Source organism: Aethalodelphis obliquidens, unplaced genomic scaffold (assembly GCF_003676395.1).
Source record: "Aethalodelphis obliquidens isolate GAN/ISIS:26980383/991018 unplaced genomic scaffold, ASM367639v1 scaffold17, whole genome shotgun sequence".
NCBI classification, from domain to species: domain Eukaryota; kingdom Metazoa; phylum Chordata; class Mammalia; order Artiodactyla; family Delphinidae; genus Aethalodelphis; species Aethalodelphis obliquidens.
In genome coordinates, this window is record NW_020837961.1 from 12,711,113 (window position 1) to 12,734,747 (window position 23,635).

Genomic DNA, 23,635 nt, shown 5'->3' on the forward strand with positions numbered 1-23,635 from the left:
GAGGGTTAACAGGAGTTAGAGTCTGACCATAACATAAGGGTGTGTGTTTGTTTATAAAAGTATAGGCTGATTCAAAAAGAATTGAACCCTATTAAAATGTATTATTCAGTGACTAGGTATATATGAATGTATGTAGCTAAACCAAATTGAAAAGGAAGCATCATGGTTATTTTTGTAATCTTACATGTGCGGTATACACCCCTGTATCACAGGGCACACATCAGACCAGCAGTCTTACTCATTCTGGGTTATTGGTAACATATCACCATCAATAGCTGTAATGGGGACTACAATGGTCCTTTATTTTCTCAAGATCGTCAGGAAGACGAGATACAAACATGAGGTTCTCGACACATACCCACAAGATCTCATGATGTGGTGTCTTGGGATCTGCATGGCCGCTAACTTCAGAAGCTGGCTGCTATTTTGACCAGAACACCTAGTTTAGCACCATAGGTGATGTTCATTAAGGAACCTCCAGCCCCATCCTGCTGGAAAATGAAGTTATTAAAGAATTCCTGTTACTATGGGGAAAAATATTCCTCTTCTCTGGAACAATAAGGAAGAATGGACTTAAGGCGCCTGTTTCTTTGTTTTTGCATGTTTATAAACCTTTAACTGGGAATTTCCTGAAGTACTTAAACTCTTACTTATGTGTATATTGTTCATGCTGTAAAATGTGTACTTTCTATAGATCCGAGAATCAGATAGGTAGATAGATGTCCACATATATATCCTCTCTCTATGTATATCTATATGTTAACTACATATGTACACATATATGTATGTATAACCATGAGTAACTTCAGTTTTTACATGAATCAATCCAAAAATGACATTCTATAAGTAACATGATTGAAAAATGAATAGTTATTAGTTAATAGAAAATTAATAGTCATTCATTGTTTGAAAGCATTTCTAGATCTCTGAAGTTCTTTACCAAAGTTACTTTTATGACTTTCACTTTGATATTATTTTTAGAAGGCAGAGTGTTAGAGTTGCATTTAAAGTATCTGGAGGACTTGGGTTCAAATCTTGCCTCTGCCATTTTCAAATTCTAAGTTGTGGTCAAATTATTTAACCTATTTGAGCTTCTGCTTCCTGTAATTAAAATGAGCACAATACTACTTGCTCAGGAAGAATAAATGAGATAATTTACAGAATGGGCCAAATGAAATTATTGCCATTTGGTACGTACTCAATAAGTGATATTTTCTCAATAATTTCTAGTTTGTTGTTGTTTCTGTTGTTTTCTCTTGAAACCTATCCTGGTAGATAATTTGGTTTGGTTATAACAGTATATAATCAGAAACAGAGAATAATTTCCAGAACTCCAGGGTCGTATCTTCTACACAAGGGGTAGAAAAGTAGTCTGTTGCTGCTTACTTTGTGCCAATCACCGTGAGGTGTGTTACATACATGACCTCATTCCATCCTCAAAATAATTCTACAGGGGAAGAATTACTGTCCTCATACTAGCAAAGAAACTGTAGAGTAGCTATTTTATTTTGTTGATAACCTAGACTTGCAACCTTCATTAGCTATTTCTCCTGTTTGTCAAAGTATTCCTCTATCAAGGAAGACCTTGATAAGAGAAACCCTGAATATGAAAGGTAGGCGGATCTCTCTGTCTCTTTAAGGCTCTAAGCTTTTCCTAAAAGGAAGGAAAAAATAAGTAGACAAACATCAGGGTGTGAGTCGTACCTACTTACCTTTTATCCTACTCTTCAGTATCTGACTCTTACCATGCATTGCTAGATATCTGGGAAAAGCCAATTATGCATATGGTTTGTTATTGATGCCTACTCTCTTAATGTGAATTTTAACCACATTTGTTGTTCAAGGGCATTTTAATAATGTCACGAAAGAACTAGAAAAATGTAGATGTATAAATGGAACTCCTAATTTTTCACAGATTATTTGCAGGCAGATTATTTGCTTTGCAAATCTATTAGTTTCTTATTAATAATGAAGTATTATGTTGATAGTACTATGTTGATAATGTTTTTTTCTCTACCAGATGATTTGGAAGAGAAGATATATTAAATAGAATTATCATCGTGCCCTAAGGAAGGTATAAACGTAGTAGGTTTTGAGAGAATGCAACTCTGTTATAGATTGCTTGTTTATATTAATCCTAAAAGTATTATAATCTGTGTCTGATACGAAATAAAGAATAGGGTTTTAGTGGGAAAGAAGGAAATTAATACTTCTCAGTTTCTCTTACAGAATGTATGGCGCATCCTTTTTAGTTGTTCTTTTAGAATTAAAAAAAAATTACTAATAGTTGCGTTTATAATATGTAGAAGCAGAAGGTGAGAGAGGTTTTTAGTAGCCTTTATCATGTATTAGTAAAGGAACTGAGGTGCAGAGTTAAAAATAGTGCTTAAAATGTCATCCTTAATCCAATAATATTACACCTGTCCCTTTACCAAGCTTCAGTATCAGTGCCCTGTCGTGTGAATTTTATTTGAATGGGTGGTTTGGAAGTTTAGATGGATCATTTAACGGCAAGTAGTATGAAAGTTGGAGTAGAGGAGTTAAGAGGGATTGAAAGGTAGTGTCCTGCAACCACAGAAGGAACAATGGAAGCTCAACTCTCGTTTCTTATGGCAATCAGTGGCTGAACAAATTGTAATCTGAGGTTTTCCATTATGCAGAATGGTTATGAGGTTTAGACTCCAAAAGAGCCATGGTCGTGTAAGATATTTCCTAGAGTGTTTGTTACAGTCAAAACCATAAAATAATCTAAACGAGGGGTTGGCGAACTATGACCTACTGGACAAATCCATCCCCCTTCCTGTATTTATAAATAAAGCTTTATTGGAACACAGTCATGCTCACTCATATTTTGTCTGGATTGTCTTCCTAGCTATAATGGCAGAGCTGAGTAGTTGAATCTACATCCTGTGACCCACAAAGTCTAAAAGATTGACTGTCTGGCCCTTTGCGGTAAAGTTTGCCATTTCTTAACAATGGGGCATACAAAAATAGCCTCCTTGTATAAAACCCTTTATTGAAATGGTATTTTCACTCTAAAAGAATTTTACTTATAATAAGTATGAATTATCCTGAACTTTGAAATTCCTTTTATGTAACCTTGAACACATCTAAAATATTATATAATTTCTTCAACATTCTTTTTTATAGAAATTATTTTATAAATACTAGTTAGAAAAATGCATTTTTTTTTCCTTAAATGAGGCTGAGGTTATTGGGGGTGTGGACATGAGGCACGACAGACAAATGAAACTTTCTTCCCCAATAAAAATGTTCTTTTGGAAATAAACGTAGGGTAAAAAAACATTTCTTGTATCTAGAATCAAGTAGAATAATGGGAAATTTTGGATTTACCACTTTATAAAACTACCTTACTTATTGACTTACTATCTGCCGCCTCCATTAAAATGTAGACTCTGGGCAAGGACCTTCTTTGGCTTGTTTTTACCACCGTGTTCCCAAACTTGGAACAGTACTTCAACCATAGAAAATAAAGTAGCATATCATGAGATGAAGAAATATTTGTTGATTTGTTGGCTTCTGCTAAGTGAGATGGATATATTAGAGGGAGGATAATGTAGAAATTGGCATTAAACTTTTTAGTGGTCCAAGTTATTTAACATTTCTAGACTTTATTTCTGAAACTTAAGAATTGTATATAAGGCCTTTAATTCAGTATTGAGCTCCTAGTATGACCGACCCCAATAAATGGTAGCTGAATGCTGACACCAATCCTCTCATTGTTCAAATAATGGGAAATATGTTATCATTTTAAGTTTAGCCTAGTGCTCCCTTCTCTCCCCTCCCCGCCATCCCCTTTTTTTCCTCCTTGATAATACTGTAACCGTGTGGGTCAGGGAAGCTCAGTAGAAGTCCTTTCCTTCCTTCCTCACCCTCTCTCCCTCTGTGGCTTCATTTAGAACTGGTTGCTGAAAATTTCTTCTCAAGCCCCATCAACTCCTGAGACCACCTGAAAAGGATCTTTACAACAAAAGCCCTTTCCCTTACCTAGGGAGGTAATTATCAAGTGCTAACTGCCTGTCCTGGATTTCTCTGAGCCACACCCAATTTCAAGCCAAGCCCCAGCAGAGGGGGGTCCTGGGTACTCAGATGGGCTCCAGCAGTTCCTTTGCTTCTCTCTTTTTACCTTCTTTCTCCCACTTTTCAAAGTCTGTCCAGCTTTGGGTTATTTCTTACTCTCTAGAGGAATATATATACTTTACTTAGTACCCATAGTAAAATAGAGAAAATGCAAAGAGAGAGAAAGAAAATGAGACTGTGTATGAATGCATGTGTATGTGGTGAATATAATCTTCTATAAGCTAAAAGGTGTTATAACATGCTGATATTAAGTACTATTTTGTACTTATGTTTGTAGAAAAAATAATCTTTACGTGTTCTCAGATCATTTGGAAAAAACCACTGATGCATTGCCATAAGTGATTTAAATGTTTAAGGTTTGAGTTTTTAGGAAAGCCGGCTGACTAGAAGTACAATTAAATATAGGGAAATGGTTTAAAGAGACATCCCTCTACACACTTGAGTGCTCACTTTTTTCCCCTCTGGAGTTGCTTTGTTATTGTAAATTGACAACTTTGCAATTAAAGTGATTAATGATGTGCCCTAGTGTTTATGGGTCCTGAGGTCAGTGAGCCCAAAGATGGCCATGCTGTGGGAAACTTAGATAGAGCTCATCTCACGGAAGATGAACTAAAAATCCTCCTCTTTTCTGTATGATTGTTTATGAGTTAAGTGTATTAGATATGGTTGAAGGCTTCACCAAGACATAATGAGTAATGTGAGTAATCTTTATCACTCCAGTTCTGTTGCATAATTCCTCATTCTTAAACACTAATGTGAACATTCATTGGCAACTTTTATTAGCTAAAAACGTATTACTTTATACAGCAGTATTAGAAAATTCATTGAGCGTTCGAACAATGCAGTTTTTCATGATTCCTTTGAATCTAATCTTTAATAGATCTGTCGCTTATTTATGGTATTATTTTTCCTATGCATTATTCTAACCAGGGCACCACAATTCCAGTTTTGAATACAACATTGTAATTTAGAACTCCTTGCAACTGTTCAGCCAGAAGTTCTGAAACTGGTTGTAATGCATCAGGGATTTTTATTTTGGATACTGCTCTCACAAAAGTCAATCAGCTTTCAAAATAGATTGCTGTAGCCACACTGACGGCTTTGTTCTTTGAATTCCATGAGCTGAGGATAGTACCGGGCCAGGGCACTAGCCTCCCGCCATCGTGGCTTACTCCCATACAGGGGCTTCGCACTAAGGGAAGAGAGAACAATAAGAAGACTGTTGGACCCGTGGCACCGAGCCATTGCCAGGATCTCTTCTGGTTTGAAACACACCACACTGCACAAAAGTGACTTGTGTCGCTCGCTGCGGTTGAAAGGGAAATCTATTATCCCATTGTGTATTTCCCAGGATTTGAACAGAAAAGTGTAGCAATAATTTTTAATAATGATACATCAGGTTTTAAAACTTTATTTTAAAGTCTTTATAAAATTATTTGCTTTTAAGTAATCTATCACATTTCTAAAGTAAAGGAGCAGATGCTCAATCCAATATTGTTCTAAAAAAAAGAAAGACAACTATAAAAATTTTAATTTTGAGAACTAGCTTTCCTTATTCATATATTAGGATTTTCTCCTCAGGAAATATGGGAAATACATATTTCAGTTTGGTGAAGGAAATGAGATTTTCCTCGTTAAACATCGATTAAATTATGCTCAGAGGCTTTGGGTATCTTATTTAACCAAGTCCATGAAAGCACCATCTCAGTAAGAGCGATATTCTGTATGACAAAAGGTTTCCAGGATTTTGTGGACTGTAATGTTTCTCTCCCTTAATTGTAGCCACCTGGAGGAGACTTAAAACTTTTCAGGCTGACAGAGACTTACTCTCTTTACTGTTTCTTTAAAATAGCATTTCTCAGAGGGTTTTTCCCTTTCCTAACTCCAACCTTGAGAAAGGTTTCCTGAGCAAATGAATATTCTGAAAACGAGTTCCATAAATGAGTATTCTAAACTCCAAATGGGTGTGGACCATGATCCACAGTATTTTCCTCCTGGGCATTTAAAGGCTTTGAGTAGTCCCTTTACGTAACTTTAACAATGCTTACGTAACTTTAATGCTTACGTAACTTTAACTTCAAGTTTTCTAGATATCTTTGATAACAGAACCTTTGTTTTGGGGGGTGGGGCGGGGTTGTGTTTTAGAAAGTAGTTTTCTGTGAAGCATGCTTTGAGAAATAGTCTTACTTATTATCAAAAATAGCATGTGTACAGTGCATAAAATGTGGAAAACACACGAAAGAGAAGAAAACAAATATCATTCATAGAGAGCTTCTACTAAATGTTGGTGTGTTTCCAACCACTTTTTTCCATGCATTGATCATGCTCTATATGCTATTTTAGATTTCTCTTTTTTCACTTAATATCGTAAAGTAAGCATGTTATCATGCAATTCAGAATTCTTTCTCAAAATGATTTTAATCATTGCATAATGTTTCATCATTTGGTTATATTACAGTTAACCATTTCCTCCTTGTATATTTAATTGGTTGTTTCCTATTTTTCACTATTATAAGTTATACTGTAGGGAATGAGTATATTTTTACATAAAGTCTTTTTCCTCTTTTAGGTTACTTCCTTATGATAGACTCCCAGAAATTGATTTAGTAAGTCAAAGGGTGTGAGCTTTCTTCAAGCCTTTTATAAATAAATGCCAAATTATTTTCCAGAAGAGCTGTAATAATATATAATTCTTCCAGCAGCAGAGTATTCTCACAAACATTATGCATTAATATTTTTTAAAAATTTTGACACTTTGAAAATAAAAGGTGTTGTATCTTTTTATTCTGTTGTTTTGTGATAATTAGTAAAGTTTGATTTTTAAAAAGCTGGTGTGATTGCTGTTCATTATTCAGATTTCAATTGTCATGTATTCTAAATTTCCCAAGCCACAATAGTTTGTGTTGTAAGAATATGTAATCACACTTAAATATGAGATTTATGTACCCTACTGATCTTTTAAAATGTAAATAATGTATGTTATAGATTTGTATACGTATTTTGTGTGTTAAAAATGCTTTTCCAAATATTTTTAATGTGGGCCAGTTGACTTCTTCTGTTTATTCCAAAAAAGCAAAATAACACATTACAATGAAGGCCATTTTAAACAGGATTCAAAAATTACATGTCTTAAACTGTGAGCTCCTATATATATTCAAACAGAGGTCAGACATGTATCTGATTGGCATGTGATAGAGTAACTCTAAGGAACCTTCTAAGTTTTAATGATTCTAGGACTCATTTGGTAGTTATTTGAATAGTTAAACCAGAACTAATTTTTATTGCATCTAGTGTTCACTCTTCCATTTGACATTTACTTATAAGCCATCTTTTTTTTCTTCTTTCCACCTACAAAATGATGCTTGTGTTTCTAACATGTAGTGGATTCAATCCTGGAATTTTGAGGACAGGTTGTCCCTCTTTGACTGCTTTTCTTATTTCATGTCATTGCACTTACGGGACTTTATCAGAAGGCAAGCAGGGCAGATATTCAAGATCCAGTTTAAAATATTTTTGTGAATTCATATTTTAAGAAGTATTTTTGTAGAACTTTCATTCCATAAAATATGTTAAGACTCATGACTCTATGCGTTCTCAACAGACTAAGAGCTTGGGCTCTAAAGTTACTGAAAACTAACCATTCTGGGGCTTTTGTTGTTGTTGTTGCTAACTGTTTAAATAAGAACCAACACCTAGAAAAAACGAAGGGGTTTGTTTTCATAGATGTAGGATATGTGCGTTTTCTTCTGTTTGGAAACCTAGTGACTGTTAAACATCCGTCTTTTGTATAAATTGTTTTTGTGTTGCTAGAAGAGCTCCATGTACCTTTAAGTGTCCAGATGAAAAATGAAAAGGAATATTGTCTTCTCTATTATGGCAAGCTTTCTTTTTTTTTTTTTTTTGGCTGCGTTGGGTCTTTGTTGCTGTGCGGGCTTTTCTCTAGTTGTGGCGAGTGGGGGCTACTCTTTGTTGCGGTGCGCAGGCTTCTCATTGCGGTGGCTTCTCGTTGTGGAGCACGGGCTCTAGGCGCACGGGCTTCAGTAGTTGTGGCACGTGGGCTCAGTAGTTGTGGCTCCCGGGCTCTAGAGCACAGGCTCAGTAGTTGTGGTGCACGGGCTTAGCTGCTCTGCGGCATGTGGGATCTTCCCAGACCAGGACTTGAACCCGTGTCCCCTGCATTGGCAGGCGGATTCTTAACTACTGTGCCACCAGGGAAGTCCCATGGCAAACTTTCAATCATGTCTTGGGTAGTTTTAATGAGTAGATCCTTTGTGATTACATCTTACTGTGAAATTTCAATGAAAGGAAGATTCCACTGTTCTGTATTTGAACTTGTTTCCTTTGCTTGTTATAATAACCCTATAAGCTAAAAGAGAAATTGTCTGATTGAGACCACACGTGGAAAGTTGTACAACTGCCAGAGGGTAATTCTACATGGCACTAACCAAATGTTAGCATCCATTGTGGTCTCTCATTAGGTTAGCCAATTATTCAGTCTGTGCCTGCCCTGGCTAACCAAATTAGTTGTTATTGGGAAATTCAGTTGCTGCTAAAAATGTTGATCAGAGTTCATTACTAGGTTATGATCATGGAGACCAAATATCCTGTGTTAGCTTCTCTGTAAGTAAAATGATCTCATGGTTTGCATCTTAAAATTATCACTTATTATTTACCTACTGTGGTTACATTTCTTGAATTCTGCACTTGCTGTCTTATCCTCAGGCTTATGTGTTGTAAGAGGAGTCAAACTGCTTCTGACATTATTAAACATAACATGTACCTTAATTCTGGGAAAATAGCCTTTAAATCATTAGAAGCTCTCCAATCATTTAGTTACTGTCCTTGACTACAGACAGTGTATTGTAATATATAAGGACCGTTGGCCTTAGTGCCATCCTAGAAGTAATTTACTTTAATTTTGGAGTTTCTCATGTGAAGCATGGGGATAATGATAGTTGCTACTTTGGTTATTTGTCTTGATTATATGACATACTCCAAATCAATTATCATTATTAGTCCATGGTAACCAAAGGGACAGTAATAATGCAAAAAAGAATAGATTAAGAATAATATATTTGAATATGAGAATAGTTCTGTGCATGGATTTTTGTCCTTCTTCCCTGTTCTCTCCTTTCTACACTCATTACTGATGACCTATTACATGCCAGGTGTAGTGCTGATATAGACACAAGTGGGGCGCGGTCATTGCATTCACTGAAATTATAGCCTAGTGGAAGAACTTAGTTTGGTTTTAGTAGAACAGATACAGTAACGTGCACTGAAGAATATAAATACAAAATTAATATGCCTTCAGTGACCCAGTTCAACCAGAATTTATTCAGTATCTTCACAAAAACATCCAATGTCCTCTGGGCATATTCATGGATGATAGGAGAAAAGGCAGATACTATTGGAGATAGAGATGCAGATTATTTGTTTCAGGAGCCATGCAGGGATCAGAAAGTCATGTTTATTTTACCTTACCCTTTTTGGTAGGGAATAGCCTTAATTTAAAGGTTAAACATGGATGCATTAGCAAACAGGACTGGTGTTTGTCTTTCCTCATTCTTGAGTGGGTAGAGTGGGTATTCATACACTAATGAATACCTAGTATATGAGGTATTGGATCTTACAGCATTTGAGCTGCATGAACTAATTAGATTGTGAATAGTAAAACCGTGAATTATGAAACTGTAAATTCTGATGATTTAGTATATTGAGGTATATAATAATAAAAATTCCATTAGTAAGAAGTTTGCAAAAATTCATGTTTTTTTCCTTTTTCTTTTTTTTCCTCAGAGCATCTGCTACACCCAAGCCTGAGCCGGTTCCTGTTCAAAAGGTGTGTTTCTAATCTAGCATCACTAGGACATTATTTGACTGTCCCTCTTGAACCACTGTAACTTGCATTCCTGTCTCCAGTCATACTGACAATTTATAGTTTCGATGCAGTTCTCCGCACAGTTCTTCTTCTTTAAAGATGACGAGGGAAAGTGGAAATCAACACATACAGAATTATCATCTGAAATTATTCCTCATCATTTAAACATTATTTCCAATGTCGTATGTTATCAATAACTCATATCCAGATTTCTTACCTTCACTTTTAATTTGCCTATCTCTATTCACATAATCTAAAAAGATGAATATCACAGTAAGTCTTTAATAACATTTTATTAGTAATATTAATGAGTTTTTAAATTACATTTTCAGAGTATTCTTGGATTAGGTTATTGGCAAGTACCCTTTTTTTCTCATATATATCCTGAAATTGTCCTAAGCCATTATTCATATAATCTGGTTTTGTGCTTTTGGGGGTTTTCTCCTTAATTTTACTTGTGCCTTTCCATTGAATTTATTTATATTGATTCCCAGAGGCATGAAGGTACTTTATCCCCCGCAGTTAGCTTTATTATTTCTGTAACATTAATTTAGATTACTTTTTTTTCCTTCAAATTAAACATAATAGAGCCACCATTGTATGCTTTTTAAGGAATTTTGATTGTTTTTCTTTGGGGATGGTAGGGACTTATTCTTGAATGTCATAGAAGCTTAAGCTGTTGTTTTTTGTTTTTTGTTTTTAACTTCATCCTTACTCTGGGATAGGAATTTGCAAACACAAATTCTGTTAATTTTAGGAGGAATTGAGCTTTCTTAGTTGTTGTTTTTTTTCTTTGACTGATGGCAGTGAAGAAACATCTAAGACCTTTTTTTTCCCCTCATGTAACTACTAAATATTAAATATTTATTTTAGAAAAGGGAAGAAATTTATTCCATCTTTAGTGATATCTCACAACATTCCAGAGAGAGAAACAACAGGTGGATTACAGGAAAGGGAAAGAATTGATTTTGTTTTGTTGATTTGTTTGCTTTTTTTGTTGAGTTTTTTTTTTAAGGAGCGATTTTTTGATTCAAAATAATTAGAATGTGCACATTTCTGGGTCAGATGAAAATGAACATTCCTTCGGTGGTTTTGTTTTGTTTTTAATTGAGTTAGAAATGTGCTGCTGCTTCTGCATGAATCAAATAATTGTACTCTGGAGAGTAATTAAACAGGTTTGAAAGATGGAATTATAATTGAGACTCTGGATATTTTAAAATAAATATTTTGGTTAGTGATGTTTTGTTTACTGTGGGGTATTTAGAAAATTTTCCTTTGGAATATGTCTGAATTGGTACTTATTTTGGCCTTTAGGCTTTTTGATAACTTTTCTAATCTACTTCCTAAATATTTTGAACTCCTTTCATTTTTATTAAAAAAAAAAAATCTACTCAGTATGTGCATCCACGTTATGCATGTTGGGACCAGTTGGCATGCATACTGTGTTATATCAACTCATTGTTTTTATCTGAAAACGTGTGAAGTTTGGCCTGCTAACATGATTGTGTTTGTCTTTTTACAAACTAGCTGTGTGTTCTTTTCAGTGGATCTATTTTGCATGTCTTTGGCCTGTTTTTGTGTGTGTTTATTTTTATTTTACATAGGGAGAACCTAAAGAAGTAGTTAAACCTGTGCCCATTCCATCTCCTGCTGTGTCCAAAGTCACTTCCACAACCAACATGGCCTACAATAAGGCACCACGACCCTTTGGTTCTGTGTCTTCACCAAAAGTCACATCCATCCCATCACCATCGTCCGCCTTCACCCCAGCCCATGCGACCACTTCATCACATGCTTCCCCTGCACCCGGGGCCGCTGTCACTCCTCCCCCATTGGCTGCATCTGGACCGCATGCTAATGCCAGTGTTAGTGCTGACCAGCGGTCATCTGCACTGAGCGCTGGTAAACCTGCAGTTAATGTCCCACGGCAGCCCACAGTCACCAGCGTGTGTGCCGAGACTGCCCAGGAGCTAGCGGAGGGACAGAGAAGAGGATCCCAGGGTGACAGTAAACAGCAAAATGGGTAGGTGGCCAAGGGTGCTTTCTGCTCTTATCAAAACTCTTCTTTCAGGCAATTTCCAAGCAAAACTTAATTTCCATCCCCTCCAAAATCAGCTGTTCTTTGAAGGGAGGGAGATGAAGGTTTCATTTGCTTCATTAACATGTAGCGTTATGTTACATACAATACAACACTTTCTGCAAGGCGATTATAGGTTAATCCAGACCTAATTATGCATTTTGACCTGTTATGAACCATGTAACAGACTCTGTAACTCTTTTTCTCCAAGTCCTGGCACAACGTGGAGCAGCTGGCCCTTATAATGCAAGGCAAACCTTGAATCTTTCTTCCTCAATTTTTCCATCCTTTTATGAGCCACCAAAAGTTGAAACAGAGTGGTTGCAGTCGTGTCAGTTTATGTATCTCATGCTAAAGAGAGGAAATGAGAAGTCTGTAAGAAGCTTTTTTTCTAGGAAGTAGTTTTAAGACAGAAAACAAATTTAGTTTTGACTCATGTCTATGTATGATGCATTAGCTTAGGTCAGCTAGCTAAGCAACATTCTTTTCAGATAAACTTATGCTGGAATTTCGTCTTTAAAATCAAACAGTGATGAGAGGACAGTAACATTAAAGGATGCTTAAAAAATATCATAAGCAAATTAGAGGATATTTCACTGTAAAAATATTTCTAAAATTTAAAGCAGTGGACACTAAATATATAATGTTAGCAGAATTTTTTGAAAATCCATTCCTTATCATTTTTCCCTCTTTATGGTACAGATTTTTTAAAAACTGGTTGAAGTCTGTTTTCAGCAGCCTCCATTTATAGACGGTTATTTTATTCTTTTTGGAATCCAGTGACCGTACTTTAAGCCAAAGTCATTTTTGTAAAATCATTTTGATCAGATTTATTGTGACAAAAGTGTCTTTTAAAAGGAAAACAAAAGGAAATAATCTGCATGCGTGATTGTTTTTACCAATGCCGGTTCCCAGGAAAATATAATTAAAATAATTGTGTAGATAGGTCCTTTCTGAGATAATCCCTTCTGAATGTTAATTCATGTAATGAAGGGGCTGTGCTTTCATAGCACTGCTGCCATGGCAACTTGGGGGCTTTGAAAAAGAAGGTGGCAGGGTTCCAGGCTGTTGCTGAGAGGAAGGGGCAGGTCTGGAAGGACAGCTACTGGGCCCTACATGCGGTTTTGTGGTGGTGGATGGCTTTTGAAAGTTTCGATGTATAAATTGAGGAAAACTAGTGTCCTAAGTTACCTCTTCTTTCATGTGAGGAAGAGAAGTAGTATGTAGTGTTGAGATGCGTTTGGTTATATTTTTTTTGGTATGTCTTTTTTAAGACAATAGATTTTAGAGTAATCAAAGTAGTACCTTGAAAAAACAGATGCTGCCTGTCAAATGCTAGCCCCACAGAAAACTAAAAGCAGAAGTTTCTTGTGTTTGTTAAATTCCAGGCTCAGTAGAAAAAAGTCCTTTGAAGGAAGTATTTGAGTTAAAATCTTTTCTCCTTGCTAACATTTCTTGAAATTTTATAAGAAAGCCTTCTTAATGGAAACTTGTAGAGATAAAAGCAAATTGAGGTTACGGAAAGGTACTACATTGAAAACATGTGAAAATACCAAGCTGAAATTGTGTTTTATGAGTACAGCTTTGGTGATCAAACTTGAAATGATTTAAAGCTTATTATTTTTCAACTGAAGCTGTAGGCAGCAGAGGTATGGTTACAGGGTCCCTACAGTGGCTTCTTAATCAGTCGACATGTGGTTATCGAGCACATGCCTGGTGTTCAGCGCTGCACAAGGTTCAGGACAGAAGGGATTATTACATATTTTGCATCATTAACAAGCAAATTACTGCTTTGGATTCGTAAATTGATTGCATTTAAAAATAGCTTAATTTCAGATGTTGTCCAGATATGTTAGCACGATGAAAACTTGAAAACAAAGTATCTATGAAGTTCTGAGACATATTTGCAGTGCTCTTTCTCTTACTACATTTAGAGCAGAAAAATCGAAAATACATCACACATTTTACTATTTACTAGTCAGTGATGTGTCATTTTGAAGAGCAGGTGTTTTGTGATATTGATGAATTTCCTGCATCCGGTGTCAAACTATTTTCCTGAAATCGCTGTCAGCGTTTTTACTAATGATGTGATTATTGAATTTTCCACATTTTTATAGTGTGACAAAAGATCTTCAGCAAAACTCTTTCACAGTTGAGGGTTGTTCCTTTTTTTTAAAGAGAGAGTTGTTACTTTTTATGAATTACTTTTTATTTTATAACTAATACATGCCAGTAACCAAAAATTTAGGAGTTTAGGAGGATGTGAAGTTAAATGCATAAGTTATCTTTTTCTTCAAAGCAGGAGGACTATTAGTTTTTAAGTGATTTATAGGCATCCCACCCAAATTTGTCTAGGATTAATAAACATAAGACAAATAAGTGCTTATGAATTATGCATCATTACTGAGAAATAGTTATTCATCCTAATGGTATGAAATCTAACGATTGTGTTGCTATCTTTATAATATTTCTTAATAATACTACGTTAACATTCCTATTCCTTCTTATAAGTAATAATGAACAAGGTACTTCTAAGAAATTTTTAGTCCATCTTGTACATAGATTAATTTTTAGTTTTGGCTTACTGTCTTCTTTATTACTCTCCTTACTCTACTTAGAGCAAAATGGAACTTTATATTCCAAACTGGAAAGGAGTCTATTTTACATCAAGTAGTTTAACTGATTTACCTTTTCCCTTTCCATATGCCCTTGCATTATAATGTGCCACTGCTTTCAAGAGGTAAGTCTTTCATGCATCCTTAATTAATTTTAATTTCATTGGACTGCAGTTTCTTCTAACAGCTCTTATGTGGGATTTTGAAGAACCTGGCCTTGGAAGATACAAAACATGATATGACAGTAATATTTTTAAATGCTTTTCTCTTTACAGAAAACAAAAGTGACAGAGTTAGTATCCACATTACTGGAGAGAAAATATGGTGACTTATATATGAGTAAACAGCATGAATGCCCGATTTTTGCAAAATTAGGCTAAATTTTGCAAAATAGCTGTAATTTAGAATAACCACATTTAGCCTTTTCAATAAGTTTGGTTTTGCATTGCTGTGTTGTGGTGAATTCCTTTATGGTAGTAAATAGTAGTGTTTAACTTTTATCATAAAATATATGTGGGGTTTGCTGTGTAATGGTTTAAAAGAGGTAATGTTCGGGGTAATTTGTATCAGTCAAGACTATTAGAATACAAAGATAAAGATAGAATGTAAAGCATAAACATATGTACCACTATTGAATAGTACATATAAAACTGAGTTGTTTTCCAAATTCATATCAAAACCCAATATTTCCCAGGTAAAATCTTTAAGAACCATTTCGATTTTTCAGCCAGTGTTATTGAAAGTTTGAGAACTCTATATATGCAGTTGTGTGTCACTGGATGATAAAAATTCTGTGCACCTTGGAATTTGTTAAGAGAGTTAAGTACCAGCTTGTTAAGTGTCACAGGTAGTTGGCATAGGCATTGAAAATAACTGTGGTATAACTTCAAAACCTTGCTTTTGTGTCTGTTGGTATTGATGATAAACTGGTGATTACTAGCTTTAAAAATAGATAAAAATCACATTAGGTAAGAACTTAAATTAATTTTATGTTATGATGATTCTGAGCATGTGCTGAAATTTCCTTATCATCCTACTCTGGAGTAGAATTGGAAATATGGAATATCTATCTTAGACACACTGGAGGGATTAACTATTGAATTATTAGAGCAACTTTCTTCCAGCGTGGCTATGATCTCACTAATTGAAGAGTTTCATGTTATAGACACATAAGAATATTGCACAATGCACTAGAGAAACACCCCCAAGCCCTGATGTATTGTTTGTCTATTTAAAGTTAAATTCTGTACACAAAGATTTCCACTAGTTACTAGATTCCAGTGTAACAATTTGACTTATAAAGGGGAAAAAAATGGGACTTGGAAAAATAAATTTAAGCATTTAGGTTAAATATACATTTTTTAGAATGCAGATTAAGATTCATTAATTTTTTCATTATTACTAAGCATTGTGCTAGATGTTTTTAAATGCAGTATGTGATTGAATTCTCAAGTGATAGAGCTAAGATTCAAGCCTAGGGTTTTTTGAAGCCAAATTTTGGTGTGTCTTGCCAAATTTTTGGTTCTGTCACCTGTTTGTGCCCTAGGCTTATTTCTGTTACTTTGAATTAGTATTTGTTTTTCATGGTTATAGACTTGAGGATAAATTGAGTGAATTGAGGCTACATGAGTGAATAATGTGCATAAACTACCGTTGGGTTTGATACTTTTTCTATGTTGAATCGCTGGAGGATCTATTCTAACAACAAATCTGTATTTGTATAGTTTTCAGAGTGCTTTCAAATACAAAAACATACACCCTTACAAGAATTCTGAGAGATGAAGACATTGTAATCCATTTCACCATTGAGGAAAAGGAGGCTTCTTGGGGATTGCAGCTTGTCCAGGCACAGAGGAAGTGGGTGGCGTAGCTAGGGTGAAAAGCCACGTCATCTGACTTGTCACGTTGGCACAAATGCCACTGTGGTGTATGATGGGCTATTCCACTTGGGCACATTTTCTAAAATTCATGAAAATATCTGTTCAAAGTATTAAAATTGGCATCTTCAGGTTTTAACTAATCAACCCTCTGCTGGCTACCCCTTACCACATCATAGAATATTTCCCCCCAACTTCATTTTGACATAAAACTTCTTCCCTAAATTTTAAAATGTTTAAATATATATCTAAGATTTTATTCTGAGGTGATTCAGAGGAGGTTATTTTGAAAAACTGTTTCCCTACTATTTAAAATAGCAAGGCAGAGGAGAGAATGCTTTGCATTATGGTTTAGAGAAGACTAAATACCCATAAATTACTGAGATTAACTTAATCCTGCATCTCACCCCCACTCAGCAAAACTCAGCCCTTTATTGAGTTAATGAAACTGACTTTGACGTGTGGAAATACCGCTTAGCTACAATGCACAGTCTTAGTATTCAAACTGGTAGGCAGCTTTTCTCACTGCGTTTATAATGAGTAATTAGTTACTCTGACTAAACATCATTGCGGTAGGATTGATTCAACAATGCGTAGAGAAGCTGTGTAGCATTTTATACTTTCATCGTCTCTATACATAATAGAATGTGAATATATTTGTTTTTAATGATTTTATGCTTAATAGGCTATATGAATGAATTATGTCTTTCCTCTTTAGGTGTTATTAACCTAGTTCTTTTATCATATCAAACATGCCTTTCTGGGCAATAATTAGGTTGCTGATAACACAGAACTCTGGAGTTCCTCCAAGTGAGCTCTAAACTTCCTGGAATTTGCTTCTGAATGAGGGCGGTGGTAACGATGGACAGGGGAGAGTATGAAAATTGAGTAATAGACTATTATTTATGACCCACTGCTTCATATATTTTTCATCATAATCACTTCATTTTAAAAAATAAGAGAAAATTTTCATATAGCATATTATTCCTTTATAATGTATGGCTCAGGATAATTTATGTGAGAAGATTACACTTGCTATTAGTAATGTATACTTCTTATCTTACGTGAGACTGAAAGATTTTCTCTTAGTCTGCTCTGATTTTAAAAGTGATTCTAAAATGATCTGTTTCTATATCTGACATCTTATTTATATTTTAATCTCTGCCTTTTATTAGGAACCATGGTAGGAATTTGGATTCACTCTAAAATAAATTTTATAAAAACCTAGAAAAAAATTTTAAATAGTGAATCTTTCTTGGTATTAGTAACTTGAGACTTCAACTAGCATTAATATATAAAATACTTTTCAGTGTTTTTTGGAAACAAACAAATACAGATGAAACTGTTCTCCAAATAATAACAGTGTAACAGAATTTTGACTAACACTTGTTCATTTTTGTTTGTCTGCATTTACGTGATTATTTTGAAGCATGATGTTTGGTGTAATGTCTTCATTTTTTCGAATTTTGTTATTTCATTTTTTCTTCTTTTTTTTTTGGCCTCATCTTTGTTGCCCATCATCCTGGGAACATCACTGTCTTCTCTACTCTATCACATCTTTCTGTGTGTGTGTTATTCCTCCTTCAGTAACCCTGGCACTGTGTAAGTACCTCATCAGTGGTTTCTTTTCTAATTTTCATCATTGTCTCTCTGCAACTTTTCATCTGGCTTTCAACTTAACACCATCACCAAATTTTGTTAGTCTCTTCTCATTGCTTAGAATTTTCAAATATATTAGGAGCCTAGGAAACTTGTTTTCCATGCTAGAAAGCTAAACCTTCAGAAAGATAGATTATTATTATAGACAGTATATACTGGAGTTAGAGATATGGTTGGGGCCTCCCGTGTTTAATATTTTTTAAAATTTTGAATAAATTTGCTAATTTTGAATGTCTGTATTTTGAAATAAATTGTTTGCTCTTGATAGTTGAATTTATATTCTATCCCAAATACATTTCAAAAAATCAAATTATTGAGATTATTCCCTTCTTTAATCATAGTCATGAGAGTTTCAAAGGCAGTAAACGTTTAGAAACTTTCTATCACTTGACACAGACCTTAAGCTGTGGTGAATGTCACAAAAGAGTCTAAGACGCACTGTACTTTTCACAAGTGTGTTGTGGCTAAAAAATATTCTTAAGTGGTGACATTTTATTAATCTTGGTGTCTTAGCTTAACACTATTTTTTTGTATTTTTATAGTCCAAACCTTTTATAGAGGATAAAATAGTCTTATAGCTGAAATTGGCACCATTTAAGAGTAAACACTTACTGACTATAGAGAAATTTAAAACTATAAGTTTAGTAGCTTAATTATAAAGTTTTTCAAGTAATTGCATAAGATAAAGTGTTGTCTGTTTGGGAATCTGCCAGAGACAGTGTATTTATGAAATAGCGTATGTCTATTATTTTGTAATTAAAGAAAATTATGTCTATTTTAAAAAGGGTTAGGAGGTTTTGTTCAATATCAGTAAAAGGTATTTTAGGTATTTCACTCCTGGAATATTAAAATTTTATCATAAATAATAATTAGAATTACTATTAAAATATGCTACTAAATATACCATTAAATACTATTAAAATACTATTATTAGTATTATGTGTAAATACTATTGATTCTGTTTTTATATATATGATGACTTGTAGTCTTAGAACATGCATTGCAAATAATTTTTCTAATAATCATAAAAGAACACATTATGTTACTTTGTGTTAGTGTGGAAAGCACTTTTACATACTTTACCTACCTTATTTATTCCTCAAAACAACCCTTTAAAATAGATGCAATCCCCATTTCTCAGGTGGTAAAAATCGAGACTTGGAGAAGTTAAATGACTTGCATAAAATACACACTGAATGGAGGATGTATGCTTAGAACTACTACCTGTCTGACTGTAAAGCTAGTGTTAACGTTAATTCTACCATGTCACTGGGCAAAAACGGTTCTAGTGTGCTGAGACAGTTTTTGATGGTATCCCTATTACAATGACACCAGTCACGTGGCATTCTGACAGCAATGTGATTTTTTAGCAGTGAGTTAACCTAGCAGGTGTTGCCACACACATCTGGCACTCTTAGGGTACTTTCTCTGCTTGGATCTTGTGCCATTTGTCTGCTAGTCCAGGCTCAGGTTCCTTCTTCTCTTCTGAAACGAAACTCATAATTTAGTTTGCATTTATCCTATTTGGGGGGCGGGGTTGAGAAGGGAGGAGTATTTATAAAGTTACCTAGATCTTAGGTTAACGTGTTAATACAATAATGTACATTGTAAATTCCGTAATATTGGTATTTATGCTTTCTTAATAGAAAAATGAATAGTCTTAGCAAACTCAAAGTTCTTGAACTCCGTAGTTTACACATCCCTTTCACATATATTATTTCATTTAATCCTGAGAACAGTGCTACTTTATATGTGATAGTCTTATAAATGAAAAAACTGAGGCTCAGTGAGATTGACTAGTCAAAAGTCATAGAGCCACAATTCATATCTTGGTCTTTTGATAAATATTTCATTGGTTTCTGATAGACCACAGCTCTGTACAGCAGTGATCCTGCACCCAGCTTTATTTAGGGTCAGGGATATCTGTACACATAAATGAGAATACTGTAGAAAATAAGTTCTGACCCTTTTCAAAATTGTGTTTGGAATGGTTGGTTTAGCCTGTACCACACCATTCATGGCTTCTGGGCCCAGTGAAGAAATGACCATTTAATTTTGTGAAAGCCAACATATTTTAGCAGCATATGGGTATTTAACAGTGGTTGTGGATGTAGTCCATATCTGCTTCGTTAGCCATAAGATGAACAATACCAGTAATTTTGAATTGTTTGATTTTAATTACTGTGGACTTTGCAATTTCTTGTTATTTTCCTTCTTTTCTTATTCTTTTCTTTTCCTTTTCTTCATGTTGAAATCTCTCTTCTGCTGCCTTCTTCTGTCAATTAAAAGGAAAATCCTACCCAAACGGTAACCTTTCTGTTGAATAGCCATCTATACTATTATTTTATATTAGCATATAAGTACCTTTTTTAAGACTAATTTAAAAAAATAACCTAGTCTACTCTATTTTAGAAGGATGCTTTCTTTTTTTAAGAAAAATTGTTACTGAGTATCCTTGAAAAAGCAAAATACACAAAAGGAACATTGAGGATTAAATGTATAAGTTATAAATAATATGGGAGAAGTTATTTTGTTCTTAACGTAATTATAAATACTTTAATCCTTTTTTTTCCTTTTGAACCCTAGCCCACCAAGAAAACACATTATGGATCGTTATACAGAGTTTTATCACATACCTACTCACAGTGATGCCAGTAAGAAGAGACTGATTGAAGATACTGAAGACTGGCGTCCAAGGACTGGAACGACTCAGTCTCGCTCTTTCCGAATCCTCGCCCAGATCACTGGGACTGAACGTAGTAAGTGAATACCTAGGGATTCTAATGGATGAATATTTCTCTGCCACAGAGAGTGGCATTTAGACTGATGGACAGTTATTGGAAAATAGTAATTTTCCTGAGACAGTTTGCTTTTAAATTATGCCATGCACAGTGGTACTGTAAATAAGCAACCAGCTCAGGAGAGTTATATTGAAAAGTGTAGCAGTAGTAGTAGTCATAGTACTGACTATAGCGTATAGCCAATGCCAACGTGATAAGGAACTTTTTTAGCGGCTCTGTGTAACTTGACCATTTGGTATTAATCGATACAGGTAATTGCTTAAGTGATTTTAAAGTTAAAAAGAAGCAAACTGACATTGGATATTGCTTATTTTATTTCAGTGAAAGAATCTGAAACTGATAATACAAAGAAGGCAAAGTAAGTTGTCCTTTCTTTTGGTAAATTGAATGCTTTCCTTTTATGAATGGTCTCAATTTGTGGTTTTTCAAGTGAATGGTATGGCATTTTGTCTTTGCACCTAGGAGCTAAGCTTAACTTCGGTGCCTTTTGTGGGACTGAAATGTACAACTTACAGATTTTTAAATTAGTTGATGCTGTTTGGATTTTTTGTCTGTGGCTTGTTTTCTTCAGTATTGAAGTGAGTGGGCAGAAGGGTATATCTGGGGGCGCTTTGCTAACACTACAGATGTTTGTGAATGAGTTCGTATGTTGTCTTGCAGTCGCTTTGTTTGGGGAAAAAAATGGACGTTTCCAAGAGGGCTCTAGAGATTAATTTCTGTACTTCTAAACATGCTCTACCCTTGAAATCTTCGCTGTTAAACAAAACAGCTCTGTGAAATTAAGCTTTTGGAAGGCACGTTTTCTGCATGGTGATCTAAGTGTAGAAACCTTTTCTTTCTCTTTCTTGTGACTCTTCTATCACTCTCTTTTCTTCTTTCTTTTCTTTTTATTTCCGCAGGGAAAAGACACCCCTTCACGTCTTTAGTCCCAAATACACAAAATTACGTGACTGGCACCATGAAGTTTCAGCACGCGCTCTTAACGTACAGTGATTTATGAACCTTGCCCCAAGAGCAGCCAGCACATGCCTTTTCGTTCCCTTTTTCTTTTCCTCCAACTTCATAGCAAAATCCATTTTAAATTTGCCTTATGAAAGACAAAATAGAATCTTTTCTATACTTCTCTAACCATTTCCTGCCATTGTGAAAACGAGGAGGATGAACACGTTTTGTGCTAGTTGGTAGCTCACAAATGTTAAACCGAGAGAGCGAAGTAAGGAGCCAGATTGATTCAGTGGATTTACATCTGTTTTTATTGTTATTATAGGAGTAACCTTGGAAAAGGAATTATTTTCGTAAGTGGAATCTGGTTGGTTGGTTGAAGCAGAGGTAGATGAGCAAATAATGTCCTTGTCTAATTTGGAAAATACTTCCTTTATGTTACTGCATTTCCCAAGGTTACTTTATTGTAAAGTTCATTATTACGTAATGTTCAAAGTGGGCTGTAAACGCTTCTAAGTAAGCAAATATGAGGAGGCAAGATAAAAGAGAAATGACTTTGTTAGAATAGAGTTCATTACAGATTTGGGTATTTTTGTAAAGCAGAAACTATTGAGGGTGACTGTCTGAAGAGCAGGAGGGCCCAGATTTGGCTCCCAAAAAAGGAAAGAAGAGAATTCTGCCCCTGTTTGCAATGGGGAAATAATAGTGTTCGTTTGGTTTCGTTAGTTTTAAAAGTCCTGTTTTCTACCAAAGCAATTATTTCTAAGCTGGTGGATGTGTTTAGGATATAGACAACTTCTAGGTATAAGCTAGTAAGTTGAAGAAAAGATAGCTTTGCTTTATTTCTAAATCAGGGGAAATGAACATAAAATAAATTGCAATATGAATGATTCTTTATGCAACATCAGAGAAATATTTTACTTAGTGATATAAACTATTATGCATTATTGCTGTTCCAAGGAAGCTCTTGTATTGGGCTTTACATGCAAGCTAAATATCTGACCAGAAATGCTTTCTGTCTTGTAATATAATGTATTATATATTAGATTAAATTCAATAATAAATGCATTTTGAAGTTTGGAAAAGTATTGTAATAAAGTTGCCTTTAACTTAGCTTTGTAGTTGTTTTCTGTTTCCTTGAAGCTAGTAACGAGCCTTTCAAGACATACATTATCACTTTGGTAAAATAAATAATTCTCCTGACATTTAATTTGGACAACGTTTTTAATTTTGTGAGGTTGCTAAAATGTGAGTGTGGAATATGACAAAGATCCATATTTTTTTTCCTGCATTGTTTCATTATTTTACATAACGTCTTATGTGAGTAACAGGTAAGATCAGTTAGACTGGGGCACAACATAGAATGAGGCTTTGTATGAAAATTATTACTGAAGCATCTTTGCTTGCATTCAAGGTTCCGTTTTTATTTTTCCAGGTTTTCTTGATTTTAATGTCACTGTAAAGTAGGAAAACTGCCTGATAATTTTGAGAAACTAACATTAGTTTCAGTTAGTGATTACTATTTAAAATTTGGCATGCCAGATGCATTTTTTAAAATAATTCTAGGATTTATCTATGTTCATTTTTACTATATAATATATTACGATGTCTTTCTTTTAATTATATCAGTACTTTTTCAGATGCTTCTTATGATTTTATGTTTCTGACATCAATCCCAGTTA

At 34.7% G+C, this 23,635-nt stretch overlaps 1 protein-coding gene across 6 annotated transcripts in view; it reads left to right on the forward strand.

Moving 5' to 3' along the window:
• The window catches only part of PDLIM5 (PDZ and LIM domain 5), a 214,603-nt gene that overhangs the window by 104,300 nt on the left and 86,668 nt on the right, over window positions 1-23,635 (forward strand). For 2 of the 6 annotated variants that reach the window (XM_027116933.1, XM_027116934.1), the window contains exons 4-7: window positions 9,901-9,943; window positions 11,587-12,005; window positions 20,797-20,969; window positions 21,333-21,369. In XM_027116933.1, the coding sequence (XP_026972734.1) occupies window positions 9,901-9,943; window positions 11,587-12,005; window positions 20,797-20,969; window positions 21,333-21,369 (672 nt within the window). Of the gene's footprint in view, window positions 1-9,900; window positions 9,944-11,586; window positions 12,006-20,796; window positions 20,970-21,332; window positions 21,370-21,910; window positions 23,123-23,635 lie in introns of those variants that run through there. The other 4 variants (XM_027116938.1, XM_027116937.1, XM_027116935.1 and 1 more) reach the window with 4 other exon arrangements.